Genomic DNA, 13,155 nt, shown 5'->3' on the forward strand with positions numbered 1-13,155 from the left:
TGTCAAAATGAATCACAGGTTTTCCTCATTCTTTTCAATTACGTTTCTCTACACGACTCAGTCCAGATTTATTGGGACTAATATTTTCTTAAAGTTCTAAAAGTTCTTATACTGTATATCACAGGCAGTGCTGTGTTTGCAAGTAAAGACGGCTGACTAATACGGGAAAAATACCGCTCAGACAGCTGAAAGCCTCGACATGACAAATTGACTGGCATCATAACACCACCACAGCATGCAGATAGGGGAGCAAAAATGCACACATAAATGACTCTTGTTAATAAAAATTCACGAACATGTGTCTGTGCATGTGTTTGCTTGTGTTTTTGTGAGCGTGTTTGTGTGTGTGTGTGTGTGTGTGCATGGATCTTTGTGAGAACAAATTCAGATGTTCCAAAGCAGCAGTAGTCATAGTGTATCATCAGTGCTTATCTCTCAGTTCAGAGGTAAGAGGCTTCCAAAAGGAAAACGCTGATAAAAACAAAACAAAACAATACAATCAGGCTTATACAGATGTTCTGGCAACTATTTATTCAACAATTTTTATTTCATACATGAGAACGAACCTCTAAATTAAATATAATAAATCCCACAGACAATGGGAGAAAAACACCTCCATTACGGTGCTATATATCGAATCAAGCCCTCTCAACAGCTTGATATAAAACCCCTTATTTCACCAAGGTACATCAGAAGCTGAACTAACGCGTCTAATAGCTCTAATCCTGATCTTTGCTGAGCTTTACTGTGGATATTTTGTATTTCGTGAGTGATAGTTCATTACAACTCCTTCCATCTAAAGACTGATATACATAAAGTGTGTTGCTACAAGGAAAACATTATGATAGAGGACAAAAGCATTGAACTGCTTACATACCATAAGCTAAAATGAGATAACATTGTGAATAAACACAACTTATAAACTCATGATTATTTGCAGCATATTTCTAGATGTCAGTATTTCAAGTCAGTGATCATATCAAAAAACTTTTTCTTAAGTCTAATATCCCAATGACAGCAAGATGACAGAATAACTGAAGAATCACTGAATAATTTTATTAACGTTGTGATAATCTTAAACTCAACAAAATACATGGTGTCAGCATTCAGGGACTAGCAGAGTGAGAAGTGGTCACAAGTCCCTGTTTTAAGACAGAAAACAAACAAACAAACAAACAAAAAATATCTAAATGAAATATATTCCTGAGATGCAAAATAAAATAAACAGATATAATCAAAAGGAAAAAAAAGATTAAACATTACTACATGCGATTGTTTCAGATGTTGCTGTCATCATTGTGACTATATGGAGATTGGGCTGATTGATTCTAGTGTCAGTATTGCAGAGGAACAAAGAAGTGCACTGAAGCCAAACTGTACAGCAAAGACATGTGAGGGGTCAGAGGAGGAGCGACAGGACTGGACCAGGTCATGCTATCATCACTGCCGTGGAGAACAAAACCATTAATACCAAGAGTTTAAACACAATTTAAACCAATCCAGTTAAAAAAAGAATTAGTTCAGACAGATTATGACTGAAAGTGGCCATTACCTTCTTATTCACCCCTTTTTAATCAGGGATTCAGAGTTGATATTTTTAGTTGATAAGGGCCTCTAATTTCCTGAAACTGGGGACAATTGCTAGCGTAAACCTGGGGCCAAGTACGTGTATGTGTGTGCCCGACTGACTCCAATATTTTGTGAGCAGAGGTGCTCTTGTGGCAGTGCAGTGTGGTGAAAAGGCTGTAGCAGGATGAATACATAATGCAGTATCAGCAGGTGGAGTTTGGACAAGCCTCAATAATCACCAATCGCATCAGCTCATCTCATCCCTCTTTAAAAAAAAAGCAGAGGCAGTAGGAGGGTGAAGAAGCAAACTGGAGGTGCGGAGATGCAAGGCACAAATGAACAGCTCCCCAAACATGCGTCCAAGAATGTTCTGATATCTGATTTTTGAGTTGAGTTTACATTTCAGGATGCACAGAAATCTTGTGATGTGAGTCAACATCGGCAGTAACTCGTAGTATAATAAAATGTGTTTCTATTATTACTGTCTGTTGCCTAATACAGGTAGAACACACGCACATGATTCCTGCTGCTGATGGCTGCAGGTTTAATTAACTGAAAGGGAACGATCCTACAATCCTATAAGCAGCTGTGAATAACAATACTGCTGGAATTTACCCATTTATTGAACCCATTACAAACTAGGTAGGTAGGTCATTTACAGTGAAAGAGGCAAAACTCATGCATACATGAATGTGTTTTTTGTGATTTTGCACAGGTCTGTATGTGCCACCACCAATGAAAATTGTTCTCAAAATTGTGCGAAATTACATGCCAAAATTACTGCCAGTATTGCACTGCCTGATCTGCATAAACACATAACCTCAGCTGCACCACTCCCACCTTCAGTCAAAGAAAGTGGGTTTGTTTGGAGCCAGGAAAGTGCCAAACAGAGACTAGTCTAAAAAATGGACTTGAGCTCAATGAAAATGGTACTGCAACTACATTAGTGCTGTTACAATCTTGCCGCCAGGATGAAATTAGAGGCCCATGATGTAGATGTTAACCGATATATGTTGGAAAGCAAGAAGGCAACAAGTTTAAAGCTTAGTTTCGACCGACAACAAAAAGCAAATACAACTAATATCTGACCCCAAGCTGTAACAGAGCTACTGTTGATTCTATCATAGTAACGTAGTGCATGTTGATATGTGCCAGGCTGTTAGAATAACAAATTAAAAAAAGATTCAGGTTTGGTCTAACTGTCATAAAAAGCCATTTGCAACAAATTAGCTCATTACTATCATGTCAAAACAAATATTTACATGTGGTTTTCAGAAAGACAAACAAAACACATTTCACCATTTACTAAGAAATATCCATCAAATTAGAATGCATAATTCAGTAAATGGCACCTGTTTCATTTCTAATGCACACACCGACTCATCACTGCAGGCATGGTAATTTATGAGTGTTCATTTAATATAAAACAGTCTGTTTCTCTGACTTCAGAATCAACAAATCGGTTCGACCACTCTTATTTCTGAGATGGATACATGGGCGTAAAGCAACAGAAAATGTGAATGCACGTCACTGATTTAAGACACAACGGAAAGAACTAGATAGAAAAGTAAAAAAAAAAGAGAACAAGACATTACTTCATTGTGATAAATGCATCTATACACACACGTGTGATACAGAAGGTTTCTAAAGACCAGAGGCAGTCTAGAACACTTTAGTCTGGATCTGCTGAAGGTTCGTGGTGAGGATGAAGTTAAACCTGTAAATAGTGGTGTATTGAATGAAGTGCATTAAAATAGTAAAATATGGAAACTGTGGCAAAGCTTAAGCTTTTTAAAACAAATAATTAACGTATTAAAATGTAATACGCAACCTAAATGGGGCAAAAACTGAGGTGATCGATCTAATGATTCCCAACTTGTGATTCACTCCAGCAGTGCCTGCGTTATAACACACAGAGAAAGACCTTACTTGCTGAACTTATTTGCATAATGATGTAAATTGGCCATCGGATTGGAGACAGCTGGGCTCACTATTTTATTGCCCTTGGTAATAATTTGCTCACTCTTAGTAGATTAGTGCCTTGCCTTTAAGTCTTTAGTTCCAGAGGCCACAGTGTTTATCGCCCTTTCATAGGAGAGTAAATCAAAATTCTTCCAATAGTAATGAAACAAAAATGGCAAGGATATATGAAAAGAAACAGAAGGTGTTGACTAGGATATGTTATGTTTGTCTTAGTGTGTGTGAAACTTTTATTTTCTTTTAATGGAATTCCAATTTAAAAAGGCCAATGTACGGGACACCATAATTTGTTTCACTGAGTTTTGTAATGTTTCTTTTTTTGTTAATCATATTTTCTAAAACACCAAATCCTTCTGATCTGTAGCACCCAAGAGCACGCCACAAACACAAGAAGCCATTGTTCTCCAAAATTAAATTACAAACATACTTTCACTGTGGTTCGCTCTTAAATAACTTCAGTTCAAATAAATTAAACATGAAAAAGAACCAAACAAAAACATGCTAATGTGTATTACCAAAGTTTAGTTTTCACACATTATATACATGCCTTGTGCCAAAAACAAAATACATTTGTTTAAAAGTTTTCTAATAAGGATTATGCAATGAAAAATGAAACAAAGTAAATAGATAAGGTGGCTAATATACAAATTTGAAGGAATATGGGAATCCAGAATTTAACAGCAATTTTCACAATCAACCACATTTTAGCAGACACAATATACAGCAGGGAGCTTAGAACCATTTAAACCAAAAATATTAGAAACATTTTTTTTTATAAAAAACATGATTTAGCTTACATTTTGAAAAAGATGCACTGTATTTTTTTTCTTCCAGAATTTAATCAAAGACAGCCTTGTCATCTTTCCACTACCCATTTGAATAGAAGAACCATTCCCAAGGCAATCTAGTTGTTGGCAAAGGAACACATTTACTCATTCAGACATTTTTGTGCTTCTCTATTTGTCTTCAGTTTTTAGTTTTGGAAAGGAGGCCCCTGCAGATCTATGACCTGGCACTCACACACTATTTCCTTTCTTTTTTTCCCTTGAAGACCCCATGAAATGGAAATCAAAGTTCAGTTCATGGAGAGCAACTCTGACAAAATGGAAACAAGAAGAGCAGTTATGCAGTTTGACAGGTGGGAGTGTACAACACGTTGGTGATATCTACATCAACTAAATTGTTAGAAACTGTTTAAATTTTTTAGGTGGCGATACAAACAGAAAATGTGATTTTAGTCAAACTGACATTATCACTTTTTGTATAAAATCATAATATGATTAGATGCTTATCTATGGGCCAGTAAATGAACAGGAAGTTGTATACAAACCACTGTGGAAAGCTGCCTGGACCTCAAGCTTACAAGAGGTATCGATCAAAATGACATTACTAAAAGAGTGAGGAAAATTTATTTAACACTAAATTTCCTGTACATACTGTAACTGTGAACTTATTTTTTTCCTGTATTACGTCCTAATGTTTAATTTTACATTTCACGGGGTCCTTAAGCCTTAAAATGATTCCAATGTGACATAAACATAAACAAAATAATTCAACGTGAAAAGCTAAACTCATTTCAATACAATTTATACAACTTTTAGAGAGAGAGGAGATTGACTCATTCTGTACACCTGAACCCTTTATGTGAATCACAAACTACTGTAAGCTGTCAAGAGGACACTGAGGGTGTTGGTGTTTCGCTAAACTGCAGCCTGGACAGTGCAGGAATATACAGACAAAAGTACATAGGGACAGCAGATTTAGCAAATGGTTTTATATACTTGATTGTGTTTATTTGATGGAATGCTTCATCTAGCATCTGTGTGTATTCTCTGCTCTAAACAACACCACACTACCTTTTTATTACCCCTACCCTAATAATGAAAATCATACTATACACTTATCTGACAAACCTTGCTACAGTGTTACACAAAACCTTCTTCTTATCTTACAAGGGTCAACTGTTTAATTACAAGTGTATTTAGAGGGGATGGGATTGGAGGGAGGTGGATCATCTAAAAGTACCATATTCAGTGTGATAGACATGTATAAGGCGTAAACAGCAAAGATCTTCATTCAAATAAAAAAGACGCAATGCATAATCAAAAGCTGTGAGATAAGCAATGAAATGATGGTCCAGTTAACCATCTACGAAGCATTTACATTGCTACTGACAGACGATACATGAAGGCATTGACAGAAGTTCAATGGCGTCTGTATTTTTAGGCACCGTGTTGATGTGAGATATGATATGTGTTTGTGGATGTGTGTGAACAAAGGGAATATAGTATGTGTTTGGGTGTCTGCTTGGAGGGAGAGAGGATGAACTTGGGGTCATGTAAGAAGCAGTCATGGTAGATATACAGACTTCCAGGAATTCATGTCAGAGATGAGGAAAAATATGAGAAAGGGGACAGCTTCAGGAGCAACAGCAAGTTGCCTGTGAAAACCGGCTGCCTAAAAAAAGGAAAATAAAAGCCAGAAAGAAAGACAAGATGTAAATGATAGAAATGGGCTCAACAAAAGGCAATAATATGAAAACACTTGGGGAACCCCTCTGTCTATGGACTGCCGGCGGGTTCCTTGTTGACACGATGTGGGCAGTGGTCAGAGGTGGAGAAGAAACGGGGGAGAAAGAGAGAGAGAAAAAGAGATACAGAGATTAAAAGAGGGAAAGGGGAAGGAGAGAGCTGCACAGCTCCCTCTGCAGTCTAAATGAAGTATTCTTTCTTTTCTTCTGCGTGTGCATGGTTGCCCTCAGCGTTGATGATGGCTGTGTCGGCGTCGGGCGCATCGTCTGCTCCTTTGGCCTCGTTTGTCAAGTATGTTCCTGAGGAAATGAAAAACAAAACCTATATCAAGGAAAACAAATACCGAGCAGCCCTGCATGGTGTTTTCTGCCTGAGGCGAAAAACACATCTGAAGACAACATCAGTAATGCTACATAATTCATATACAGAACAATGAGAAGCTAGGATAGTACAGGATATGTAAATACAGCAGAAAGTAAGTATGTAAAACCCTGCATCAACATATACCTTCATTGTCCTCAATGGTGGCAGTCAAGGCTGAAAGTTAGACATCCAAATAATGGGATGCAGCTCTCAGTTTTAACTAACAGCTCAATTTTGTAGCATCAGTGTTGGAAACTGGCCGTTAATTTTGAACCCTCTGCTTTTTTACTCTTTTTCTCTCTCTCTTTTTCTCTAAGAGTCACTATATACTCATACTGTATATGAATGGATAAAGGAGAGTGTCAGTGTTCCAGGAATATAAGAGCCATGTTTATGGGACACTCTGAGCCTAAGTACTGTTATTCTTTGTTTTACTTCTATTTGGGGGATACAAATGCTATAAGTTTTTGAACTACAGTTCCCATAATGCTTTGGGGGATGTAAACAGGAAGAATGATGTCGCCATGGATTCAGTGAGTTAAGCTGTGGGCTACAACTTGAGCCCCCCTTTAGATTTATTTACATTTTTGCAAATTGGACCATTAAAAGTATGCCAAATTAGCTATTAGCAGTGAATGTTTGCAATGTACCCATGAATGTATAAACAACTATTACTGGATTACTTTGATACTGAAGAAAGCGTAAAATTACGATGATTCTCCGGCAAGTTCTGGAGTTATGAAGAGCACCCACTGAATCTAAAAATATGTGTGTTCAGAGTGAGTAAGTTATGACTGAGTACAATCTTTGATGCAAAAACGTGGCAAGGGGTTAAAGTAAAATTATGTCATAGCCCTCTCTCTCTTCCCAATATAATATTGATATTCAAAATAAATACAATGACATTTCTGGATTGCTTTTGAAAAACAGAAAAAATAATAACCCAATGAGTACTGTTTATGCACTAGTGGCATCATATAATGTGTGTAAGACTTAAGCCTTCATTCTTTTTTTCTCCAGTGCAGGTATGTCATACACTTGTAACTTGGGAATTGGGGAAGAACTCTGATGTCTAGAGACAAGTAGGACATGCTCCACTAGATCCATGAGCCTTGAGAGACTCAGGTTTGGTCCACTGTGATTTTACCTTTATGCCTGGCCAGATATCTTCCCAGAACAATGATTAAACACAAGGTGACAAAGACCACTACAGCCACCACTCCTCCGATCAAGGCATGGTCAGTGCCGTGCTGCCCCACAGCATTGGGATCTGAGGAGAGACAGAGAGAGAAACAAAGACAGCAGATGAAGGTGCCGGTTGGTGAGGTGAGGGAGTGAGAGCAGAGGAACAGCAAAAGACAGACAATACAAAACAGAGCAAGGAGGGAAAAAAAGATTATTTCCAGCTCGTTCCTGCTCTAATGAGCTGCTGTCATTCCTTTCTCCTTTCACATCATGCAGTCAGAGCAGAGCTGTCTAGCTCTATGAGAATAATAAAATGGAGAGAGAGAGGAAGAGAGACAGACACGACATTGACACAAAGAGCAGCTACAGGCAGACACACATTCGCCCTGCAAAATGAAGGAAAGAGAGAATGAAAGAGGGACTCGGAAAAAATAAGTGAATAATTCAGGATCACCCCCACGGTTCCGCAGGAGTCCCAAACATACAAACCAGGGCAGCAGTGGAAGAGTAGTACACAGTAAATAAATCATCACATGGAAAAAAAAAGGAGAGATCAATCTTTTTCTGTTTCTTGGCGAGGAAGGATTGTTGTTAGTAACATGAATTGGGTGGTAGAGAGTTGCTACAGGTCCCCAGCTGTTGGAAAAGCTGTCGAAATGAGTGGAGTCATGAAAGAGTGAAGAATCTGCATGATGAGGCTGTTCATAGCAAAAAAACCCCAAAAAAAACAATGAAGTGCAAAATCCCATCAAAGGTTTCCCTCAACTTCAACAATAGCTTATTTCCTTTATTCACCTTGACTTCCTTTTTTCACAAAGTCTGGCTTGCAGGCTATTCAGGGTAAGAGTAAGTACGTGACACTGTCTGCATCCACTGTAGGTGAATCAAAAAAAGTTGACAGTGACAGCAGTGGGGGAAGATGGTGACCGAATAGCCTGTATTATTCATATCAGTCCATGACACCTGAGAAATTAGCACTCATCTCATTATCCTCCTCCGAGTGCCAGGGTATGCCATATACAACCCTGTCACTTTGTGTGTATGTGGGCTCAGGATAACTAAAATATTGCTATGTCAGAGGAGGGTAAGCAGTGATAGAAGGGTGGTTTAGACACACAGCACACGTCGAATATTGATACTGTTTCTCTTCAGTATTCTCCTTTTCTTTCTGTGTCCGCCCATGTGGCCAAATTGAACAGCTGGCTTGCTCTCGCTCCATAACTCTCCATGGTCTGAGTGACCAGGCCGTCACACTTCACTGCCTCCCAGTGGACAAACACACACTCATAGCGGCGCACACTCACTGGTACACACAGACGTGCATAGTGTGGTTTCACTGTGCTGCAGTTCTGCTTGGTCAGTGGAGCAGAGAGTAGAGGAATGTTCCCCTGGCACGGCCCAGCAAGGCAAGGACTCTGGCGTTTAGTTACACACATGGCTGTGTCTCTTCACCTCTCTCTGTCAGGACGGTGAGTATTTTTTTTACTATCATACACACTCACTGTCCTACTGCTGCGCTTCAGTCCGGCTATTACAAGCCAGCGCAGTCACAAACAAGCCTTGACATACAGTCGCATGTCAGCCTATAGAGTACTACACACTTCAGCCATGCGATATGCTGGTGTCATGTCCAAGAGGTTGGGCTGTACATTACAGCCCTTGACAATTCCAGAACATGTTGTCTGGTCCTGCTGCTACTGCATTACTGCATCACTTCCTTAAAGAAATACTCTACCAAAAATCTGTCTTCTGAGTAGAATTGAAAGGTTGCTCTGAAAAGATTGTAGCTTCGCTCCTTTGTGGAGGTTTGTATAGATTACAATGGTGACCTCAAGTCATTTTTCAGTGTTGATTTGTACGTTCAATATGTTCCAAACACTCACTGTTTCTCCACAACATTGATAAATATTCTACTTACGATACATGCTATTGCCTATAGCTCCAAAGCTCTACCATATAAGTAGCATATTTAGTGATTTACTAGCAAAGTGTCAATTATTTTCCACATACTGAGCATACAGATCAATGATGGGGAAGCTGATTATGCTGCAGTAGCAGTTTAAGACATTTCTATGAATGTTTTAATGCTTTTTTTTTTTTTTGTTGCCAGGACAGCATTGCATTGCCATTTTAAAGCTACTCTAAACACAGGCTGACTACAGCAATTGTCTGCAAAATAGCTAGCTACACAATTTACAGGGGAACTTCACCAATTTTACCCATCTAAGTCTCTTTACAGGTCTCAGGGAGGACTATGTGTACAAAGTCTGATAAATCATCTCAAGTGATGTCACTTGAGTCAGTGTTGGTTGGTGCTGAAGACTACAAGTGTGACAATGAAAAAAATCTGGGCATGTGGAGTTAGAAAGAAGTGAGCTTACCAGACCTGTAGCTCGCTCCTCATAGTATTTGATACTCAAGATCAGATTTTCAGTGGAGTATTCCATTAACTTCATACTCATGAAGCAACACAAGCCTGTGACATAAATTCATCATAACTTACAACATGTAAATACTTTTCATATGAGTTCTATGTATTCTGTTCTAGTCCACTGCTCACGTAAGGAGAAAAATACAGCAAGGGCGAATGAAGACACACAGAGAAAGGGAAGGAAAAAAAAATAGAGATTGATGGACGGGAAAAGGCTGAAATTTCAGTTGGAGGAAGATGGGAAAGGAAAGACGACAAGGAGGAGAGGGATCTAGAGAGGAGGGTTATACATTTTTATGGCTCCAAAACACATTATCTTTTAATAAGGGCACATACATTCTTCTGGGTGATTTAATATGGGAGCGTGGCAGAGCAAACTCCTCTTTTAATATTTATAACGCTCTCCTTGTCGCCTGGCCTTGCGAGTTGGGCTTGTTTAATAAATTAAAGGGGTTCAGGGCTTCTGTGAGCCACTGCTTGGCTGGACTGAACCAAAAGTGTTACTCTTAAACTGCCCCACCAACTCCTCATCTGATCTGTTTCATTGATGCTGGCTCCATATGGTGTGGAGATATGTGATAGGGATACTGTGTGGGTTTCCAAGAGGATGGAAACAATGTAATTTAGAGTCATATTATCTGGTAAGATTAAATGACATTAATCATATAATTACATTTCTGGAAGGAATGTGAAGCACACTGTACATCAAAATAAAAGCATGTGTGATGGCTGCTATACATTGTAAGTCAAACTTCCAGAACAAATGATGTGCCTATAAGAAAAGTCTGCCCCCCTCCTTCAGTCAGGTCATCACCTCCTTTTTATACTAGCCTAATCTGACCTTAACTGCTGCAAAATCATACATTAAGTGGTGAACTCTAGTTTCTTCATCCCTTTATAAAATGTGAATGGGAAACCTATTAAATATCTAAGAAGAAGGAAGCTGACTGGAGTGGCTGAGCAGTTTGAGTACCTAAAGGTTGGTTTGGTTAGTTAAAGTTGATACTTAACTGTCCATCAGATATAAAAAAGAAAAAAAAAACCTCAGGAAGAGCAAGGAGGTTCAGCTTGCAAATGCAAATCCAATACCACAAAGTTTTTTTTTAAAAGCAATGCATGATCAACTGTATCGAATGCCTTTGAAAGATCAATAAAAAGAGCTGCACAGTGTTTCTTTTTATCCAAAGCCGAGATAATGTCATTTAAAACAAGAGTGGTGGCAGTAACAGTGGTGTGTTTTTCTCTAAAACCCAATTGGTGAACACTTCAATACACTCAATAGAATGTGCTGAGAGGAATATTTTAAGTTTATTTACTAGAGATTCTAGTAGTTTTGCTAGGTATGATAATTTAGAAATCGGTCTATAGTTGTAAAAAAAAAGTTGTTAAAAGATTTACAAAAATGGTTAAGAGCTAAATCAACATCTGGGATTTTAGCAGTATCATGAATGTCATTTTCCAATACATCATTCAAGAAGACCTGCTCATCAAAATGTTTGAAATTCCATGTAACCAGCATACACGGACATAGTTTTCTCATCCTGGTACTTCTAATGCAGGTTTTTGGACATCACTAAAACAGAGCTCAAATACTCTTGAGACAGTATTTTTTCTTTTCTGTATGTTAGAATTAAGTTAATTAAAGATGACTTAGAGGGGTCTTTTAAGTTTGGGAATTATCTGTGAAAGACTGATATTGCCACAGACTCCTTTTAAAGAATCACAGAACTCAACCAATTTAAGCTAAAATCACCTAAAATAATCATCTCCAAATTTTTATATGGAGCTAAAAGATCAGCTATCTTATCGATAGCTGAGGAGGGAGCAGTAGGAGGTCTGTACACTCCAACCACAAAAACAGAATTATTTTGCATCAGAGCCTATCTATCTATCAGAGCCAAAAACTCTAAGCATTTTTCCACTGTGACTGCATTAAGAACAGTACAAGTAAAACATTATCTTGAATAAGTGGCCACACCTCCTCCTCTTAAATTTCTATCCATTCTAAAAAGGTTGTATTCATCCAAGGCCACCTCAGAATCACTCACAGTGCATCTTAACCAGGTTTCAGATAAAACCAGAATATCAGGATCTGTTTGCATTACCAGGACTTTCAGCTGGTCCAATTTTTCATGCTGAGTAATGCTTACAATATTTAAGTGAATGAAACCTAAAACTTTCCTTTTCATAAAATTTGAAGGATAAAATTTCAAAAATGCTTGTTCTTACTGTTTGTCTGTATGTAATACGTGTCCTTATCTCATTCTTCAAACATCATATTCGCTGTGAATGTCTGAAGAACTTCACAGGAGATGTTTGCCATTCTGTAAAGCATTGTTACAGCATCTCTTGGGCCGGACACCATACCATCCGCTGCACTGCCTTTCATCTAAAGTCTTCATCTTTTAAATTAATAATCTCAACTGGTCAAACGCAGCGTCCTTAAATCCATCATATCTTGACATACATTTCTCTCTCTCTCTCTTTCCCCCTTGGTATTAATTTTGTTAATATTAAAATTCATCCCCTGCAGGCATCTTTTTCTTCTTTTGGATTACACTTTTTCCTCTTTCTATCTTAGATATAGCTCTGTGAAGCAATGGTTTCAGTTGCTCAGATCAATAAAGCAGTAGCTAGGTTAAGCATGGGCTTATTAGACCTGCAGTGTCCTTGTGACTGTGTTGTGGGTCAGGAGTGTGTGTGTGTGTGTGTGTGTGTGTGTGTGTGTGTGTGTATATGTCTAAAATAGACAATATTAGTTTGCGTTAAGAGGAACTCAGATTCATGAGAAACACTGAAAAATCTTTGGAAGCCCTGGGAGGTAAGGTGTGACTTTTTTGGTTTGTAGTTTTTTTACAGTTAATATGATGTTTCTTGTGTATTTATGAGATACACTTACATAAGATGTAGCCTGATCACCTGAAATAAACTGTGACCAAAAATAAATAAAACCGTTACGCTTCGCCTCTAATGGCTTCCATAGTGTTTGAAAACACTGCACATTACATAACTAAATGTGAAACATATTGAGACACATATTACCCCGCATTAATTCTGCTGCCGTGATAAAGACTGCTTGCAAACAGAGAGAAAGTA

General features: G+C 38.3%; 1 protein-coding gene across 5 annotated transcripts in view; it reads right to left on the reverse strand.

Moving 5' to 3' along the window:
• Positions 1–516: 516 nt before the first annotated feature.
• Positions 517–13,155, reverse strand: part of cadm2a (cell adhesion molecule 2a) — a 215,382-nt gene continuing 202,743 nt past the window's right edge. For all 5 annotated transcript variants that reach the window (XM_044222356.1, XM_044222357.1, XM_044222355.1 and 2 more), the window contains 2 exons: positions 7,591–7,713; positions 517–6,379 (listed from right to left, as the gene is read on the reverse strand). In XM_044222356.1, coding sequence (XP_044078291.1) covers positions 6,261–6,379; positions 7,591–7,713 — 242 coding nt within the window. In that variant the 3' untranslated portion in view covers positions 517–6,260. The remainder of the gene's footprint in view (positions 6,380–7,590; positions 7,714–13,155) is intronic.

Source organism: Siniperca chuatsi, linkage group LG14, assembly GCF_020085105.1.
Source record: "Siniperca chuatsi isolate FFG_IHB_CAS linkage group LG14, ASM2008510v1, whole genome shotgun sequence".
Lineage (NCBI taxonomy): Eukaryota > Metazoa > Chordata > Actinopteri > Centrarchiformes > Sinipercidae > Siniperca > Siniperca chuatsi.